The sequence below is a fragment of the Lagenorhynchus albirostris genome, chromosome 11, assembly GCF_949774975.1.
Source record: "Lagenorhynchus albirostris chromosome 11, mLagAlb1.1, whole genome shotgun sequence".
NCBI classification, from domain to species: Eukaryota; Metazoa; Chordata; class Mammalia; order Artiodactyla; family Delphinidae; genus Lagenorhynchus; species Lagenorhynchus albirostris.
The window spans coordinates 27,805,008-27,824,289 of NC_083105.1; the positions used below are offsets into that span (position 1 = coordinate 27,805,008).

The 19,282-nt window shown below is 35.2% G+C and overlaps 2 protein-coding genes and 1 non-coding gene across 3 annotated transcripts in view; 2 read left to right on the forward strand and 1 right to left on the reverse strand.

Moving 5' to 3' along the window:
* Positions 1-19,282, forward strand: part of EEA1 (early endosome antigen 1) — a 79,916-nt gene that overhangs the window by 39,186 nt on the left and 21,448 nt on the right. The window contains exons 11-18 of the mRNA XM_060165193.1: positions 364-567; positions 4,119-4,319; positions 5,667-5,780; positions 8,598-8,753; positions 11,285-11,424; positions 14,768-15,098; positions 16,181-16,282; positions 18,159-18,353. Coding sequence (XP_060021176.1) covers positions 364-567; positions 4,119-4,319; positions 5,667-5,780; positions 8,598-8,753; positions 11,285-11,424; positions 14,768-15,098; positions 16,181-16,282; positions 18,159-18,353 — 1,443 coding nt within the window. The remainder of the gene's footprint in view (positions 1-363; positions 568-4,118; positions 4,320-5,666; positions 5,781-8,597; positions 8,754-11,284; positions 11,425-14,767; positions 15,099-16,180; positions 16,283-18,158; positions 18,354-19,282) is intronic.
* Positions 4,725-4,797, forward strand: TRNAE-UUC (transfer RNA glutamic acid (anticodon UUC)). The gene has a single exon. It is a non-coding gene; the product is annotated as a tRNA-Glu (tRNA).
* PLEKHG7 (pleckstrin homology and RhoGEF domain containing G7) overlaps positions 10,485-19,282 on the reverse strand; it is a 115,359-nt gene continuing 106,561 nt past the window's right edge. Inside the window, 1 exon segment of the mRNA XM_060167030.1 lies at positions 10,485-10,525. The gene's annotated coding sequence lies outside the window, so the exon portion shown is untranslated.

Genomic DNA, 19,282 nt, shown 5'->3' on the forward strand with positions numbered 1-19,282 from the left:
GTGCGAAGGCTCTGAGGTGGGCATGTGCCTGGTGTGATTAGGAATAATGAGGAGTCCCACATGTCTGAAATGGAGTAAACAAGAGTCGTCGTAGGTGGTGAGGTCAGAGTGTTAGAGTAAGAATGTGGTTAATTGAAGGGGTATTTTGGTTAAATTCTAGTTTATTATCAATAATATAGGTTTATATTGTTAAGTATATAGTTCTAATTATTTAATTAAATTTGCCATGTTAAAATGTAATGATTAGTAAAAAATATGTAAGACTAAGAGTTTGAGTCTTAAAATTTATTTATTATCATTTTGTTTGAGGAATAACTTTTTAAGTTCTCTATCATTAAGGTAGTAGTTTTCAATTCTTTACAGAATGATTTAGAACAAGTACTACGTCAAATTGGTGATAAGGACCAAAAGATCCAGAACCTTGAAGCCTTATTACAGAAGAGTAAAGAAAATATTTCTTTACTAGAAAAGGAAAGAGAAGACCTTTATGCAAAAATTCAGGCTGGTGAGGGAGAGACTGCTGTTCTTAACCAGTTACAAGAAAAAAACCATACATTACAAGAACAAGTAAGCTTGTCAAGTGTATTCTATTTCTAAAATTTACTTTTATCTCTCTAAATCTTACTAAGTGCTTTATCTAAATGATTCTTCTTTTATTTTTAGTACTTTAAAAATTATTATGTATTTCTGACAAATACTATCTTATTTACCTTAGAGGTGGGTTGCTATTGTAGTGAAAATAAGCTAACATGATATGATGAAGGAACTCTCAGTTCATGTCCCAGGATGTAATTTATTACCTGTGATGACCATGAGCAAATCATTTCCCCTTGTTAGCTCATTTGAAAAGTATAGTTAGCTCATATTGAAAAGTTATTAATAATATATACTTGCCTCATGGCATTTTGTGATGTTTTGAAAAAAGTAAATAACAAAATATATTTATAAACTAAAACCACTAATCAAGTGTTAGTTGTTATTATGTATTGGTTAATAACCAGGCTTAGTGGTTACCTATATTTTGATATTGTATATGTGTTTGGAATAGCTAATAATAATTTTGGTAAGTTGCCTTATCGTTCTAACATCTATGTGTTAGTTTAAGTGAAACTTATAAAAGTTAGCTTAATACATTTTCAAACTGTAAAGAATTTATAGTCACTTTTTGGAAGAATTGTCCAATAAGAGAATTCTAATTATCTAAATGAGAAAGTATTAAAGTATAAGTAGGTCATATCACTTTTCTAATTTGGGTATTAGAATATGACACAAATTTTTCCCCCAAATTTCAAAGTTAGCCTAGGTTACCAGTTTTGATGAAGAATTATTTAGACTAGCTTTTATAGTTGAAAGTTGCTCAGTGTTCAGAACTCAGTGTTCAGTATGAGTTTTGATACAGATAAGAAGGAACATGATACCTAAAAGAGACTCAAGTGATGGGGGTGTATAGATAAACATAAAGATTGCTTCCAGGATTATAGAGCTGATAATTTCCCTCATATCTTAAGCTTCTAAATTACCAGCTGCATTGATTTAGTACTCTAATTTTAATGTTGACATGAAACAAAGATGGCTTCTTTTTTTAGGCTTTTATCTTGAACACAGTGTCTGGATTTTAAAAAGGTATTGGTGGGCTTCCCTGGTGGTGCAGTGGTTAAGAACCCACCTGCCAATGCAGGGGACACGGGTTCGAGCCCCGGTCCGGGAAGATCCCACATGCCACGGAGCAGCTAAGCCTGTGCACCACAAATACTAAGCCTGTGCTCTAGAGCCTGTGAGCTACCACTGCTGAGCCGCGTGCCACAACTACTGAAGCCTGCACACCTAGAGCCCGTGCTCCACAACAAGAGAAGCCACCGCAATGAGAAGCCCATGCACCACAACAAAGACCCAGTGGAACCAAAAATAAATAAATTAAAAAATATCATATTAAAAAGGTATTGGCATATCCCAACGATCTGTACTGTTCTAGGGTGTGATGATGGCTTAGGAGTGAATGTGATTTGAACCTAATAAATTTTTTTTTTTTTTTGCGGTACGCGGGCCTCTCACTGTTGTGGCCTTTCCTGTTGCAGAGCACAGGCTCCAGATGCACAGGCTCAGCGGCCATGGCTCACGGGCTCAGCTGCTCCACGGCATGTGGGATCTTCGCGGACCGGGGCATGAACCCGTGTCCCCTGCATCGGCAGGCGGACTCTCAACCACTGCGCCACCAGGGAAGCCCTGAACCTAATACATTTTTTTTTTTTTTTTTTTTTTTGGGTTACGCGGGCCTCTCACTGTTGTGGCCTCTCCCGTTGCGGAGCACAGGCTCCGGACGCGCAGGCTCAGCGGCCATGGCTCACGGGCCCAGCCGCTCCGCGGCATGTGGGATCTTCCCGGACCAGAGCACAAACCCGTGTCCCCTGCATCGGCAGGCGGACTCTCAACAACTGCGCCACCAGGGAAGCCCCCTAATACATTTTTAAAGGGTGTCAAATTCAAAACCAGGCAGATCCAACTCCTGACCCTAAACGTGGTCCTAAAGTAAATTGCTCGAGGAAATTGGATCCCAAAGATTACAGGATGGAAATTTTGAAGTGTGTTCGTATTCCATTGGAGATAGAAGAAGCCCAACTAAAAGAATTGTGGGCTGACTCACATGACAACTTCTTTTTGAAAGGGCTATTTTATCTTGCAGATTTTGAGTTTGGAGGAACTAAGGTGATTGGCAGTGGAAAGAATCAGAACACTTGAAATTCCTTAAAAATTTATTGACTTAAATAATTTTGCCAGGACTTCACTGGTGGCGCAGTGGTTAAGAGTCCACTTGCCTGTGTGCCACACTACTGAGCCTGTGTGCCACACTACTGAGCCTGCACTCTAGAGCCCGTGAGCCACAACTACTGAGCACTTGTGCCACAACTACTGAAGCCAGCACGCCTAGAGCCCGTGCTCCACAACGAGAAGCCACCATAATCAGAGAAGCCTGCGCACTGCAACGAAGAGTAGCCACCGCTCACCGCAACTAGAGAAAGCCCGTGGGCAGCAACAAAGACCCAACGGAGCCAAAAATAAATAAATAAAATAATTTTGCCTATGTTACACATAATTTTAAAAAACCCTTTACACTTAAAAAAATAAAATATACTTATGGATATAAAGAAAAAACTATAATAATGGAAATAGAAGTGGAAACTAAAAATTAGAACTAGAGATTAAAAAAAAGTCTGAAATGAAAATTTCACTCGATGAATGTAATAGATTAAGCAAATGGAAAACAGTATCAGTGACCATTAAGACAAGGTAATTGAAACTGTCCACAGTGAAGCACAGAGAGAAAAAAGGCTGGAAAAAAAATGAACAGTGCCTTAATGACCTGTGGGATAGTATCATGTAATCTGGCATACATATAATGAATGTCAAAGAAGAGTGGGGAGGAGGAAAATATTTATAGAACTAGTGGCTGAAAAAATTGTAAATTTGCTTAAAAATATGAAACCACAGATTCAAGAAACTCAATGCATTCTAACCAGAGTACCCCAAAGAAACATCAGATGAATTGGATTTCACCTAAATGAAAAATGAATGTTCTTCAAAAGACACCATTACAAAAATAAAAGCCAAGACAGACTGGGAGAAAATATGTGTAGTACATGTATCTGACAATTCAGAAATATCCAGGATATATAAGGAACTCTTATTACTCAATCAGATCAGTGATTGTCTGGGGCCAGAGATGAGCAGAGGGTGGGTACTGAGTGCACAGGAGCATGAGGAAACTTTTGGGGGTAATCGGAATGTTCTCTTGCTTGATTGTGGTGATGGTTAAATGAATGTATTTATCAGCTCTCCTCAAACTGTACAATTGAATTGGGTGAATTTTATTACATCTAAATTATAGTTCAGTAGAGTTGGTTTTAAAAATAATCGGAATCTCTGAATTTGATGTTATTCTTATGATTTTGAGAGATTATGTTTACTTATTTTTGGAAAGATGTGAATAATGTTTCTCGAAAAAAAGTTGAGATAATCTATCATAGAGCACTTTAACATTCTCATGGTCCTTAAATTTGGGTTTCTTAGTTCTTGTTACATCATTTGTGACCTTCATAATTAGAGTCTTGCTTATATGGTAGGTAACTCAACTAACGGAGAAGCTGAAGAATCAGTCAGAAAGTCATAAACAAGCCCAGGAGAATTTGCATGACCAGGTGCAAGAGCAGAAGGCACATCTCAGAGCTGCACAAGACCGCGTCCTTTCCCTAGAATCCAGCATTAATGAATTAAGTAGTCAATTAAATGAAAGCAAGGAGAAGGTCTCCCAGCTTGATATACAGGTAATATCGAATTATGTAACTTAATATGAGTTTGCATGAATAAAACACCAATTTTAGACCATCACATATTTTAAATCGTTTCTCTCTCCCTCCCCACCCTGCCTTACTTATTAATGGAAAAAAAAATTAGGAATAGGAATTAAATAAAGTTTGTATTTAGACAGTTGTTGAGCTTTCCTGTTTGCCTTTCTCCCTTTCCCTCCGTCTCTTTCTCTCTCTCCCAACAAATTACTCTTCCTGAAACTACCAGATCTTTTCACTTTTTTTTTCATGAAGCCCTTATTATTGTTTCCTAAGTTCAAAGTTGTTTGATATTATTATACCATTAGATTTCTGTTACATATATTTGAATTATTTTGAATTTTATTTTTTAAAAGGTTTGGTTAAAAAAAAACTTTAGAGAATTCCCTGGTGGTCCAGTGGTCAGGACATGGCACTTTCACTGCTGAGGGCCCAGGTTCAACCCCTGGCTGGGGAACTAAGATCCCGCAAGCCTCGAGCACAGCCAAAAAACAAAACAAAACAAAAAACCCAACTTTGTATGGTACCATTATGTATTTTTTTTTTTTTTTTTTGCGGTACGCGGGCCTCTCACTGTTGTGGCCTCTCCCGTTGCGGAGCACAGGCTCCGGACGCGCAGGCTCAGTGGCCATGGCTCACGGGCCCAGCCGCTCTGCAGCATGTGGGATCTTCCCGGACTGGGGCACGAACCCGTGTCCCCTGTATCGGCAGGCAGACTCAACCACTGTGCCACCAGGGAAGCGCCCATTATGTATTTTAATGTGTTTACTTTCAGAGGCCAGTATGGAAGCCTTGCTCAGTGAGTCAGTCATGGTGTGGAAATTAAGACATATTCCTTTCTTCATTCTCATCATTGGTTTTTTATTCTATACTATAGTAGAGAAAGTTATAGAAACATTTCTAAGCCTTAATTTTCTTTATTTGAGGAGAATAATTCCATTGAAAATCAGAATTGATATAATAAAATAACAAGTATACTATTAGAATTTGGAAAAAGAGGATACACATTTCTTTTAAAAATATATTTGTTAGATGAGTTAAAGATAATTCAATATGTGGATGTCCAATTTTAGAGAGGGGGAAGTGTTTTGCTGTTATATAGGGGCATCTTTTTATCATTTATTCAAGAATTATTAGGAGTATTCTCTCCTACTCATTCCTGTTTGGGGGATTATCACATACTTATTTTTTAATGTCTAAATCTTTATGTTTTCTGCCAAAAGATTTAATTTTTTAAAATTATTTAGTGACAAAAGTAATGTACAGTCAAGCAAGGGGAAATCAAGAAGTAAATAGAAATTAAATGACTTGTAAATTTTGTTACAGATTAAAGCCAAAACTGAATTATTGCTGTCAGCAGAAGCAGCAAAAACTGCTCAAAGAGCAGATCTTCAGAATCATTTGGACACAGCCCAAAACGCATTACAAGATAAACAGCAGGTAGGAGAACCTGATGCAATTTCTTACCATAACCTAATGTTTTGGTAGATAAATTAACTGGAAACATGTAAAAATGATACTCAGTTTTATATAATATTGTGATTGACCTGCTTATTCTCCTTAATTTCTCCCTGAGTTCAGAACCAGTTGAGTGGTAGATGCAAGAGTCAGACAGATGGAGATAAAAGTATCATCTTTGGGAATTCCCTGGCAGTCCAGTGGTTAGAACTTGGTACTTTTACCGTGGTGGCCCGGGTTTAATCCCTGGTTGGGGAACTACGAATTCCACAAGACAAGAGGTGTGGCAAAAAAACAAAAACAAAAAACATCTTTTTTTTTTTGCAGTACGCGGCCTCTCACTCTTGTGGCCTCTCCCATTGCGGAGCACAGGCTCCGGACGCGCAGGCTCAGCAGCTATGGCTCACGGGCCCAAGCCGCTCCGCGGCATGTGGGATCTTTCCTGATCTGGGCACGAACCCGCGTCCCCTGCATCGGCAGGCGGACTCTCAACCACTGCGCCACTAGGGAAGCCCCATCTTTGCTTTTTATAAAGCTTGACTTGTGCAGCTATGGTTGAGCTTCTTAATATTGTATTTCTCCCATAATATAGACCTTGGTGTGGAGCTGAAATGTTTACTCCTAATTGTTGAATTGTTGCTTCATCCCATCAAGTGCCAATGACTGGGAAAGAGACAGATTTCCACACCTGTTTTAAGTAGGTAATCAGGCTGTGACTCAGATATACTTCCTACTTGGAAGCAGGAAAAGAGCACCATGTATTCCATCTCAATAGTAAGAGTTACTCTCTTTTCTTGGGGGTAGGAGTAAGTAGGGCTGGAAAGCATACACAAGTTACTCTTCTCAACACTTCTGGTAGAATAAAAGCTTCCTCCTTTAGGGCCAAGCTCAAAATGCTGGTAGATTTTTCTTACCTTTGACCAGGTAGGAATTTTTAAAGTTTACTTTTTGCTTGAGAAGTAATACTGGTTGTTGGTCCAAACAGTTTTTAAACAATATAGTAGTGTATGAAGTTAACAAAACAAAATGATTTTCTATATTTACCCTTAACCCCAATCCGTCTTTTCTCCTTATATGGAAATTTTGCTTTTAAATTTGGTATGTATCCTTCCAGACATATATAAACATTGAACAAAAATATATGTGTGTGTGTATATACACACACACAGATCTTTTTGTTTTATACATATACTATCATTATATATGTCCTTCTGCAGCTTGCTTTTTACTTTATGTTGTTATTTACATTATTGCTAAACACATCTGGAAAGTATTTTCTAAGTATTAGGACAGTGCCAGGAACTATAGTGGACAAAGTATTTATAAGAATAACCACATAAAAGTTTAAAATTTACCTGCCAAAAATATTACAAAATTCTAAAGCAAGTAGCAAAAGAATAAAACATTTTCTGAAGTATGTCTGATGAAGGGTTAATATTTTTGATGTTTAAAACACTTTTACATAAGAAATAAGTGACTAAAAACAAAAGTAAATGATCAAAACTATATTAGCAAATCCTCAAGTTCATTAAGAACCAATTGCAAATTAAGACAATAATGGAATATGCCCTTATTAAGGTAAAATGTTTGTGTGTAAGTGTTTAACACTGGAAGGATTGGACATGGTGTAGAAGAACAAGCCACTTCCATACCTTGCTTGCGATAGTATACATTAGTTCAACCTTTTGATGGTGGTAGGGGAAGCTGGTTGGCAATATATTTATTTTAAGACCTTTAGGATTTTTCATATTCATTAGCTCACTTTTAGTCCTTTACCCTAAGGGAATAATCGTAGTTTTAAGCATGCTGTTAGCATATCTGCAGAAAAGTCTGTAGCAATCTAAGAATATAAAATAGGACATTTGGCAAAAAATGGTCTGTATTGATAAAATAGAAATTTACACAGTCATGTATAATGATATTTTAGAAAATAATGTCACAGTTTCATGATGCATTGTTATGTAAAAACAAAGGAGGTTAGGGCTTCCCTGGTGGCGCAGTGGTTGAGAGTCTGCCTGCTGATGCAGGGGACATGGGTTTGTGCCCCGGTCCGGGAAGATCCCACATGCCGCGGAGCGGCTGGGCCCGTGAGCCATGGCCACTGAGCCTGCGCGTCCGGAGCCTATGCTCCGCAACAGGAGAGGCCACAGCAGTGAGAGGTCCGCGTACTGCAAAAAAACCCACAAAACAACAACAAAAAAAACAAAGGAGGGTACAGTAAAACAGTATGTAAAGCGACCTCCTTTATTTTAAAAGTACAAATCAAAAAATAGAAACTAACATACAGAAAAGACTAGAAGGAAAGTTATGAAAAAAATAGTAATTATCTGTGGGTAGTGGATTTACTCGTAATTTTTACTTTGTTTTTTTCTGTGCAACTAGATATTCCCAATGAATTGCTCAAGTTTTATAATGTAATCCCTGTAATTAAAAAATTATATTAAAAAATGGTGTTTTGAACATTGAAAACATTTAATTATAGTATAAAAGTGTTGTTTTATTATTAGCCTGTTTAATATTCTGTTGTATCTTTTGGCTCCTAAAATAACTCTTCCTAGAAAATGTTATTGAGCTCTTATGTATGTAAACGTAGTATCTCAGACTATGTACAACTTCAGTTCAGGTCCTTTACATTGGTGGGTAAATATAACCTCTGATATATTATTAGACTTATCTATGGTCTTACTCACAATAGTTTCTTAAATAAAGTTAGAGTTTTCTGCTTTACTTTGAACAAACATTTGGGCATTACAGCAAAGTAAACCTTACCAAAGTTATCTTTAATTGTACTTTTTATAGGAGTTAAATAAGATCACTACTCAGTTGGATCAGGTCACTACAAAGTTGCAGGATAAGCAAGAACATTGCAGTCAGCTGGAAAGTCATCTTAAAGAATATAAAGAGAAACACCTCTCTTTAGAACAGAAAACTGAAGAACTGGAATGTCAAATTAAGGTTTGTATAAAGGAAACTGTAGCCATATTTTCTACTGCTGTAGCAATGGAAATTGATGACCTAGAAGGAATCAAAGATTTTAAATTTGCAAACAAGTGTGAAGTTGTGATATACCAATTTAAAAAATTACTTGTAGTTTTTTCATGTCTTAATTTTGGATTCCACCTTTACTTTTAATTTCTTCACTAATGGAATGGCTTTTACAAATAGCAGTTTACATATATACGGGTTGCATTGTAATGTGTAAGTGTTTTAAAGAGACAACCAACCAAGGATCTACTCTGTAATTACAAGGAACTTAGTTTTTTATTGTTGTGAAGTCTCTTCTGCCCTATCATTCCTGTCTCCTTCCCTCCTTATTCCAATGTAATATTCAGGTATGGTATATTTCTTCCTTTTTTTACATTTTACATTTATACCCTTTGGATTTTGTTTCTAATTTAATATTATTAAAACTGTTATAATTTAGGTTATGGTAAATTGCTTCTTTCTTTAACACAACTTCAAGTGAAAGTATTGATTTATACTAAAGAGATTAAATGACTGACTACACATATTAGAGAAGGATTTGACCTGAGTCCTTTGTCCTTTAAATTAGAACTTCTATAAGTTAAAGAAAAATTTCTCAAGTTACTATATATGTAACTTATACCTTCACAGTCAGATGAAGCACTTCTGTACAATTATAGAATCATGGGCTATGTATATTTCTATATGTGCATCTATAGCAATATAACATGGAAGAAGAAAATTACATTTACAATTCTATTTATGGGTTCCCTTTTCTTTATGGTCAATGATAATGGTATGATCAATTACATGATGTAATGGTTGAAAAGAACAGAAAAACTTTTTTTTGATCTTTTTTTTTAAGATGAAAGGCATCTAATGAGAATTCTATTTGAGTATCTTTTAAAAATAGTTATTTAGGGACTTCTCTGGTGGTACAGTGGTTAAGACTCCACGCTTCCACTGCAGGGCAGGTACGGGTTTGATCCCTGGTCAAGGAACTAAGATCCCGCATGCCTCGTGGCGTGCCCCCCCCCAAAAAAGATATTTAGAACCACTAGTGTCTATTGTGATCCATGACAATGTCGGATATTTAACATTTTGTAATTATTATTTTAGGAAGTATTCCACCTGTTTTATATATATATGTGTGTGTTTGTGTATATATGTAGTTAATAGAATTAACATAGTTACATTGAATATCCAGTGTAAGTGTTGAGTAAGAGCCACGGGTACCTAAATTGGCTTATAAAATAGTATGCAAAATTTTTACAACTATACAAGAAAAGCATTGCTTATAGATGTTTAAACTATATATTTAACAGTTTGATTTTGTAACTTCGTAAAAATACATACAGTTATATGTATATGTATGAGATAGAAGCCATAGTGTGAATAATAATAATCTCTAGACCAAGAGATTAAAGAAGCAAAATCAGAAGTTTAATTGGCTTTATATTTAGGGTCAATAGGTGTTAATGAGAAGGATGACATGATAACTCCATTTTAGTTTTGAATATTTATAATTATATAACAGTGTTGTAAGCTGAATATAAAGGATTATATATTTTATTTATTTATTTTAAAATAAATTTACTTATTTTTGGCTGCATTGGGTCTTTATTGCTGCGTGCGGGCTTTCTCTTGTTGTGGCGAGCGGGAGCTACTCTTTGTTGCGGTGTGCGTGCTTCTCATTGTGGTGGCTTCTCTTATTGCAGAGCACGGGCTCTAGGTGTGCAGGCTCAGTAGTTGTGGCTCGTGGGCTGTAGAGCACAGGCTTAGTAGTTGTAGCGCACGGACTTAGTTGCTCCGTGGCATGTGGGATCTTCCCAGACCAGGGCTTGAACCCGTGTCCCCTGCATTGGCAGGCAGATTCTTAACCGCTGCTCTACCAGGGAAGTCCCAGGATTATATATTTTAAGTGGGCCCATGTGTGAACCTGTTACTTAGTTTTTTCATACTTGAGTTAATAACTTTTACTCAAGTAATAAATATAATTAAATTTATTCTCTTATTCAGAGTTCATTTTATTTATTTATTTAATTTTTTAATTAATTAATTTTTTTTTGTGGTATGCGGGCCTCTCACTGCTGTGGCCTCTCCTGTTGCGGAGCATAGGCTCCGGACGCACAGGCTCAGCGGCCATGGCTCACGGGCCCAGCTGCTCCGCGGCATGTGGGATCTTCCCGGACCAGGGCACGAACCTGTGTCCCCTGCATCGGCAGGCGGACTCTCAACCACTGCGCCACCAGGGAAGCCCCAGAGTTCATTTTAAAAAGTGAAAACTTAGTGACTGCCTGTCATATATAAAGCCAGCTGCTAGGTCTTCTGAAAGATTCCAAGATAAATGGCTTCTTTATTCAGTGATGGCTTCAGAATGTGTTTTTTATTATAACATAAATATTTTTGGTTATTTTTGTGTGTTATGTCAACACCAATTTGAGTGTAAATAAATGTTATAATGTTTAATAGATAGATAATTGTTGACATTAAAATGGTTTTATATTATATTTCTGCCATAGAAACTAGAAGCTGATACTCTTGAAGTTAAAGCAAACAAGGAGCAAGCTTTGCAGGATCTACAAGAGCAAAGACAGCTGAACACAGATTTAGAGCTTAGAGCCACAGAATTGAGTAAACAACTTGAAAAGGAGAAAGAAACGTAAGCTAAACTACTTAAGGGAGAGGATTATAAACTAAGTTTCATAAGATTTCAATTTTGCTATCACAGTGCTTAAAGATTTATTTGATTCTATAAACTACTGATATTAATGTGAATGAAAAATAAAGCCATCACAGTATGGTTAAATAGGAGGGCTTGTGACCAGTCACATTTCAGTAGACTTTGTCTTTAAAGGCCAAATACACCACTCTGACAGTTGGCAGACTGGATCTGTGTCAGGATGGTGAGGGTTTTTGACTCTCAGTAGTAAAGCTGGAAGCTGAGAGCCTGGGAAAGGTATTCAGTACCTTTCAGGGAAATGAAATAAAACCCATCAAAGTTGATGATAGTTAAATTGTTTTATACCTTCATGGTTTCATCCTTGTTTTGGGAGTGATGACAAAATGTTTTTGTTCTCACAGCTAGTAAATTGGGTCCTGACATTGTGAACTTGAGGATATACAGATGCATTTTGTGCCTCAAGTGGCACTTCTTCTCTTAACATCGTCGTTTCCAGTGCCTAGGTATTTGGGGAGTACATCTGATCCTTTGTATCACCCACTGAGTGATTTGTCACCTCTGGAACCCAGTCATGTGTCTGTGAAGATGACCTTTGAGTTGGTTCTTGTTCTCTTTCCCAAGGCCCGCTATGGGCCCAGTGTTTCTTTCCATTTCTACTGAGGTTTTTAAAATTTTTGCCTTTATAATTTATGCAAACATTTCTTATGTGGGGTCCTGCATTTCTAGAGTACTGCCTAAGAAAGAAGGGCTGGGTAAACACATCTGAGGTTTGACTAAACCTCACCCCTGGTTATAGGACTCAGCCCAAATAACAGGGTATAGAGCTCCACTTTCTCAAGGGCCACCTTCACTCTGCATGCAACTCTTTCCCTCCAAGTTCCATCTTATAATGTATTTTCATTACTCTGCTGTTTAATGTATTTTCAAATATCCTTTGTGATTTCTTTGATTTACGGGTTACTTAGGAGTATATTGTTTACTTTTCAAATATTTAGGACTCTTCTAGATATCTTACTGTTATTCATTTCTAATTTAATTCCATTTTGGTAGGAGAACATACTCAGTAAAATTCAGACATTTCAAATTTTCATTTAGGGCACAGTGTATGGTTTATCTTGGTTAAGTTTCCATGTACACATATATGTGTTTTTGGGTAAAGTGTTCTATAAATATCAGTTAGGTTAAGGTGGTTGATAATGTTGTTCTAATCTTCTATATCCTTGCCAATTTTTTTCTCTGGTCATTTCTGTCAGTTTCTGAGAAAGGGATGTTAAGGTTTCCCAGATTGTGGATTTATTTATTACTTCCTTAAGTGACTTTGAAAAAAATAAACTAAGTTTTATAGTCACTATGCAAGGCTTTATTTCTTTTTTTTTTGTACTAAAGAATTTTTTATTATTTTTATGTCTAGAGGTTTGTCATGAAATGTAAAGCCACTAATTTAAAATATTTAATGAGATATGTCTCAAAGGGTTTTAGTGTAATAGAAAACAGGCATATTTAAAATAAAATTCTGTATGTATTTGTGTGATATATATATACAAGTTTCAATATAAATAGGGATCTACTGTTAACTTTTTTACATAATAGAGAGCTGGTATAGATATAGATAGATATCAAAACTGACTTTTTTTTTTTTTTACATCTTTATTGGAGTATAATTGCTTTACAGTGGTGTGTTAGTTTCTGCTTTATAACAAAGTGAATCAGTTATACGTATACATATGTTCCCATATCTCTTCCCTCTTGCGTCTCCCTCCCACCCTCCCTATCTCCCCCCACTAGGTGGTCACAAAGCACCGAGCTATCTCCCTGTGCTATGCGGCTGCTTCCCACTAGCTATCTGTTTTACGTTTGGTAGTGTATATATGTCCATGCCACTCTCTCACTTTGTCACAGCTTACCCTTCCCCCTCCCCATGTCCTCAAGTGCATTCTCTAGTAGGTCTGTGTCTTTATTCCCATTTTACCCCTTAGGTTCTTCATGACATTTTTTGTTTTTTTCTTAGATTCCATATATATGTGTTAGCATACGGTATTTGTGCAAGCCTTTATTTCTGTTTACTTTCTTTGATTCACATAGTCTTATGATTTTATAATAATTACTTATGGAAAAGTTAAGTAGCATAGTGAATATATCAAGTCCCAATTTTAGGATTGCTTGACAGGGATTTTAACTATATTAAATGGTAAAGTAATATTAGTACAATGACTTTTCTATTTAGACCTTTAAAAATCCACGAGGTACAGGATCCTGTGAATGTGCCTTCATATGTTCTAGCTACTTATTTTAAAGTAAAAGTAAGTTTCTGGGACTAAAAGTTAGAAAACTTCAAGGTGTAGATGCAGTTCTGGTATTGTTTTAATACCCAACTTCAATTATGTGGCTGGTACATTTTTTAATAACCTCTCTTTAACATATTGTTGAATTTATAATAAAGTACATTGATAGTAAAGTACATTGGAAATAGTATGCGTTCTAGAAATATTACTTTGCACTTGGTTTCATTTTCACTTTAAAAAATGGTTGATCTTTAATGTATTCTTTTCTTTTGATATGTAATATGCATAATTTTATTCATTTTATGAAAGCAAAGTCTTTAGTTTAACTTTCTTAAAACAATATCTTCATTTCCTCATTCTTATAACTTTTTTTTCCCTGTTTTAAAAAATTGAAGTATAGTTGATTTACAATATCATTGTTAGTTTCAGGTTCTTGTAACTTTTTAATTCATTCCGGTGTAGAAAACTTATATTAAATGATAACAAATCTTTTATATAATCTGCTAGGCTCTAGGATTAAAGTAAATCTTTTGTCTTTCCTCCATGTTTGAAATGAAATATTTCTTCTATTTTTTAACTTTATTTTTGCTGGTTATCTTATGTGTTTTCAAGTTTAAGAGCTGGCAAACACATAATGTGTTTTAGTTTTTCAAGGAAAGAGGCAGAGTTCTCTGTGCATGGGGGCTAATGTAATAAATAGGTTCTTTAGGGCACATGGGAAAACATTTCTGGCTGTCATACACTAGAGGGTTTGCTATATGCACAGATTTATTTGGTGATACATTGTGGTCAACAAGACTGGATTAAGTCATGGGCTTAGATGGTCTTGGCTTTACCACTAATTTATTTGACTTGAGGAAAATCATCTTCATCTGTTAAATCATTGGATCAGATGTTCTAAGGCATTTTTCAGTTGTGTGGTTTTATGATATTAAATTATTGTTTTTACTTCTTAACTACACAAGAAAGTTTTAAAACTCAATAATTTATTTGAATGGTAAATTATGCATTATTAAAGAAATTGTTTCTTAAATATTTAGAGTATCCAATACAAAGTTGGATCTACAGAAGAAATCTGAAGCGCTTGAAAATATTAAGCAAATGCTTACCAAGCAAGAAGAAGAAAAAAAAATCCTTAAACAAGAAATTGAAAATTTAAGTCAAGATGCAAAGATGCAGCACAAGGAATTGAATAACAAAGTTCACACAGCAGTAACAGAACTACAAAAAGTGAAGATGGAGAAAGAAACTTTAGTAGCAGAGCTTTCTGCAGCAAAAGAGAAATTATCAGAAGTTTCTGATTCTTTGAAGAACTCCAAAAGTGAATTTGAAAAGGAAAACCAGAAAGGAAAAGCTGCTGTATTAGATTTGGTTAGTTGTTTATGTTTACTGTCTTAGGTAGAAGTGATTTTTATTTAAAATGTAGTGACTTTTCTGCTTAATTCACTGTTGACTTTTCACCCTGCATTTAAGTGATTTTAAGTGTTCTTAGAGAAAAAGAATTGGGATTACTTAACCTGAGAAAAAGATATTGGTGTTTGTAATTTTCCAATGGCCCAGAAAATTTTCATTTGAGTATATAGTTTTTCTCTATTCTGGGTCTGGTGCTAGATTTGGGAAAGACTACAGCATGTTTGTCCTCAGGGACACTTCCACAGAGAATATAGCTACTAGTTGAAATGTTTTTCACTTGACTATAAAAAAAAAGAAAGAAGACCAGAAAGATCTAAATGATTTTTAACTCTGGTGCTATAAGCTTTCTTAATTCTTCATTCAATTTTCTAAAACTCTAGATAATACCATGTCTTAGAGATACTGTAAAAAATATTTAAACTATAGAGAAAAAAAATCTGAGTCTCAGGAAATGCGTAAAGAGGAATGTATTCTCAGAAATATTTTAACCCAGAATAACAGCAAAAGTAAAATTCTTTTGTTCTCAATATGAAGGTCAGTGAAAGTGTTGAGTACCATAAAAAACATGATTTTCGTATGTTGCTTTTATGTTCCTTTCTGTTTGTAGGAAACATCTTCTATCTGTATATGTTCCCACTTAAGTTATATGTAATTATTTTTATTTGTTGTTTCAATACTTTAAAAAAATTTGCTTCCATTTTTTGAAGCCCATTATTCTACTTTTAAAATAGTATAAGTTAATTAATTCTGTGACATAAAAATGTGGTTTCCAAAGTATTCTAAAATCTTGTCTAAATATTATCTAAAGTATTTATTGTGACTATTGGTTGATAATAGAAACTCTTAGCCTTTTCCTCTCCCTCCCCATTTACTGCTATAATATTTGCCTGTTTTTATTATTGAAATGGATGATTTTGTCCCATCTTAAATCATCAGTGATTCTGGTTTATTTCCTTGTGTGGATCTTACTGAGATTGTAAACCAAAATTCTTAAATTCACTACAAATATTTTCTGCATAATGTAGTTTCCATTTTTTTAGGAGAAAACGTGCAAAGAATTAAAGCAGCAACTTCAAGTACAGACAGAAAGCACGCATAAGGAACAGAATGAACTGAAAAAGTCACTTGAAAAAGAGAAGGAGGTAAGATTTTTTTTCTATAACAAAAAATGTGTAAAGCATAATAAGGTCTTTATATTTTCAAAATATTTTCACAATACTTAAGTCAAAAGAAGGTTTTTTCATTTGTGTTCTACCTACTACTAAAAAGTTTCAAGCTAGTTTAATAAAAGGCCCAAAATAAAGGATTATTATTAATAAAGGTAGAAAATTGAGTCAACTAACTATAGAGTTATAAATAGATAATCTAGATTAAGGAACATTACTATGGATAAAAAAAGTCTTAATAGATTTTCCATAGAAATGACATTTTAAGGGCTCTTTATTTCATGGACATTTATATTAATGGCATATTTGATAATGGTTTTATAACAATTCAGAGATTTTTCTATGATTAATGCTTCTTTTGTTCTCCATCAAAACAAACAAGCAAATGAGGAAATAAATGGGTATAATATATATTGTTATTCTCTGAAGACATACCTCTAGCAGCTAGAGTCCAGGCATGTAGCTTTCTAGAGATCAGATTTGATAAAGCAGCAAAACATGGTCCTGACAAGTCTTTAGTGTGATTGTGTTCTGGTTGTTGATTGAAAGAAGACACCTGTGCTTTATATGCCAGCCATGTAAGTGGCAAAATTATAGAGGTTTAATACCCAAGCTGTGAATCCAGATTGTGTAAATTTATATCCTGACTGTGCCAATTATTAGCTATGCTGTCTTGCCTTGCCTTCTTAGGCAGATGACTTGATCTCTCTGTGCTCCAGTTTCCTCAGCAGTAAGATGGGGCTAATAGTAGAATCTGTGTCATAGGATTATTGCGAGAATTAAATGGGTTAATATATTTCAAAGTGCTCAGAATACCAGCTGTAACAAAATAAATGGTCAAATGTTAGCTATTACTTTATTATTGGTTATCATAACATAATCATTATTAACACTACCTGACTCCTGTTTTGCACAAAAATATTTCCCTTTGTATTGGAGATAAGCTGAAGCATCCATATATAGCACTGAAACTTTTTCAAAAGTAACTTTGAATGGTCAGATGCTCAAATTAGGTTCTTAATGAAATATGCATAAAATATGTAAACATGACTTTGGTTGGACGGGTGAGAGGTAGTGTAGTTCACCTTGGCCACAGAGGAACCTCAGTGTGACTTCTATATGGTATCTAATTTTGAACAGAAATATATCCTAGTAGATTGTTAAAATAAGGTAGTAGCAAAATATGCCTCAAATCTCTAAATGAGGAAACAATTGTGTGGTATAGTTTAGTGTCATCAGACAGATACTAAACATATTTGCCAAAAATTATCTTGGTTTTATCACAGTTAATATGAAGCTATCCTTTCTGATTCACTGTGGCCAACAGGCTCATTTAGCATTTTTTAAAAAAAATTATTTATTTTACTTTCTTTGGCCCCACTGTGCTGCTTGCAGGGATCTTAGTTCCCTGACCAGGGGTCGAACCCAGGCCTGGCAGTGAAAGCGCCGAGTCCTAACCACTGGACTGTCAGGGAATGCAGTTAGCATTTTGAGAATATTCAAAACAGTAGACATTTCAGCAATCTAAAGATTGATGTTGATTTTCCCTTTTTCTGATATAAGAGAACACTAATCTAGTTCATTTGCAAGCTGTATCCAAATGTATAAGTTAAAAAGGAAGGCAAGATTAAACAAATATTGAAGATTAATCCAGCATGTCATCCAGTAGTGAATAGTGTCAGTTATGAAAGCTCCATGAGAGTACGGATTTTTCTTTTTGGTTTACTACTGATTATTTGTGGCCAATAGACTCAGTAGTTTCTACTTAGAGTAGTGCTTGGCATGAATAGGTACGCAATAAATGTGTGTTGCATGGATAAATGAATGCTAAACAGGTTTTATTTTCTTTTAGACTTCTCATCAGCTGAAGCTGGAGCTCAGTTCAATGCAGGGACAAGTCATACAGGCCCAGAATAGTTTAACACAAAAGGAAAAAGAAGAACAACAACTTCAGGGTAACATAAATGAGCTAAAGCAATTGACTGAACAGAAGAAAAAGCAAATTGAAGCACTCCAAGGAGAGGTTAAAATTGCTGTTTCACAGAAGGTAGTGATATATTTGTTTACTTTTTATGGGAAGAAAAACTTTGCAGTTAAAATAACAATATGATAGTAACACAGATGAGTTACAATGAAGAAAAGTTTACATATGCTCAAATTTTTTCTAAGTTAAATGTATAAATGCACTTAATTATATGACTAAATATCTATGTCTGGATTTCCATTCACTATAACCATGTTGTTAGATAATTCTTATTTGAAATTCTAGCACTAATCATTTGTCTGATAGGCATAAAACTACCTTTTTGTAAAATAAGATATAACTAACAATGTTAAAAGAATAATTTATACATTTCTAGTGTATTAGAAAATTTTACAGGAATTTAAAAATAAATTATCCTCATTAAGGGAATATAATCAAGAACAAAAATCATAAATTGAGATATATTTAAATATTCAGTAGTATAGGTTTCATATATTTATAATTGTTTGGTTTTTTAAGTTATAATGGTTTCCATTTCCAAACCTATCCTGATTTATTATTAAGCATCCGTTCTTCATCCTTAAGTATGTTTTTTTTTTTTTGCGGTACGCGGACCTCTAACTGTTGTGGCCTCTCCCATTGTGGAGCAACAGGCTCCGGATGCGCAGGCTCAGCGGCCATGGCTCACAGGCGCAGCCGCTCCGCGGCATGTGGGATCCTCCCAGACCAGGGCACAAACCCGTGTCCCCTGCATCGGCAGGCGGACTCTCAACCACTGCGCCACCAGGGAAGCCCCTTAAGTATGTTTTAATACTTGTCCAGACTAAGAGTTGATAAAAGTGGATTGAACTTAATATTTGAACAAAATGAGGTTTTCCCCACTGTTGATGTATGCATATTAATTAGTTCATGGAGTAGAAAGATATAAGATCCCTAGTATGTAAAACAAGCAAAATATGTCATGTTATTAATAGTTGGCTTGTCACATTACT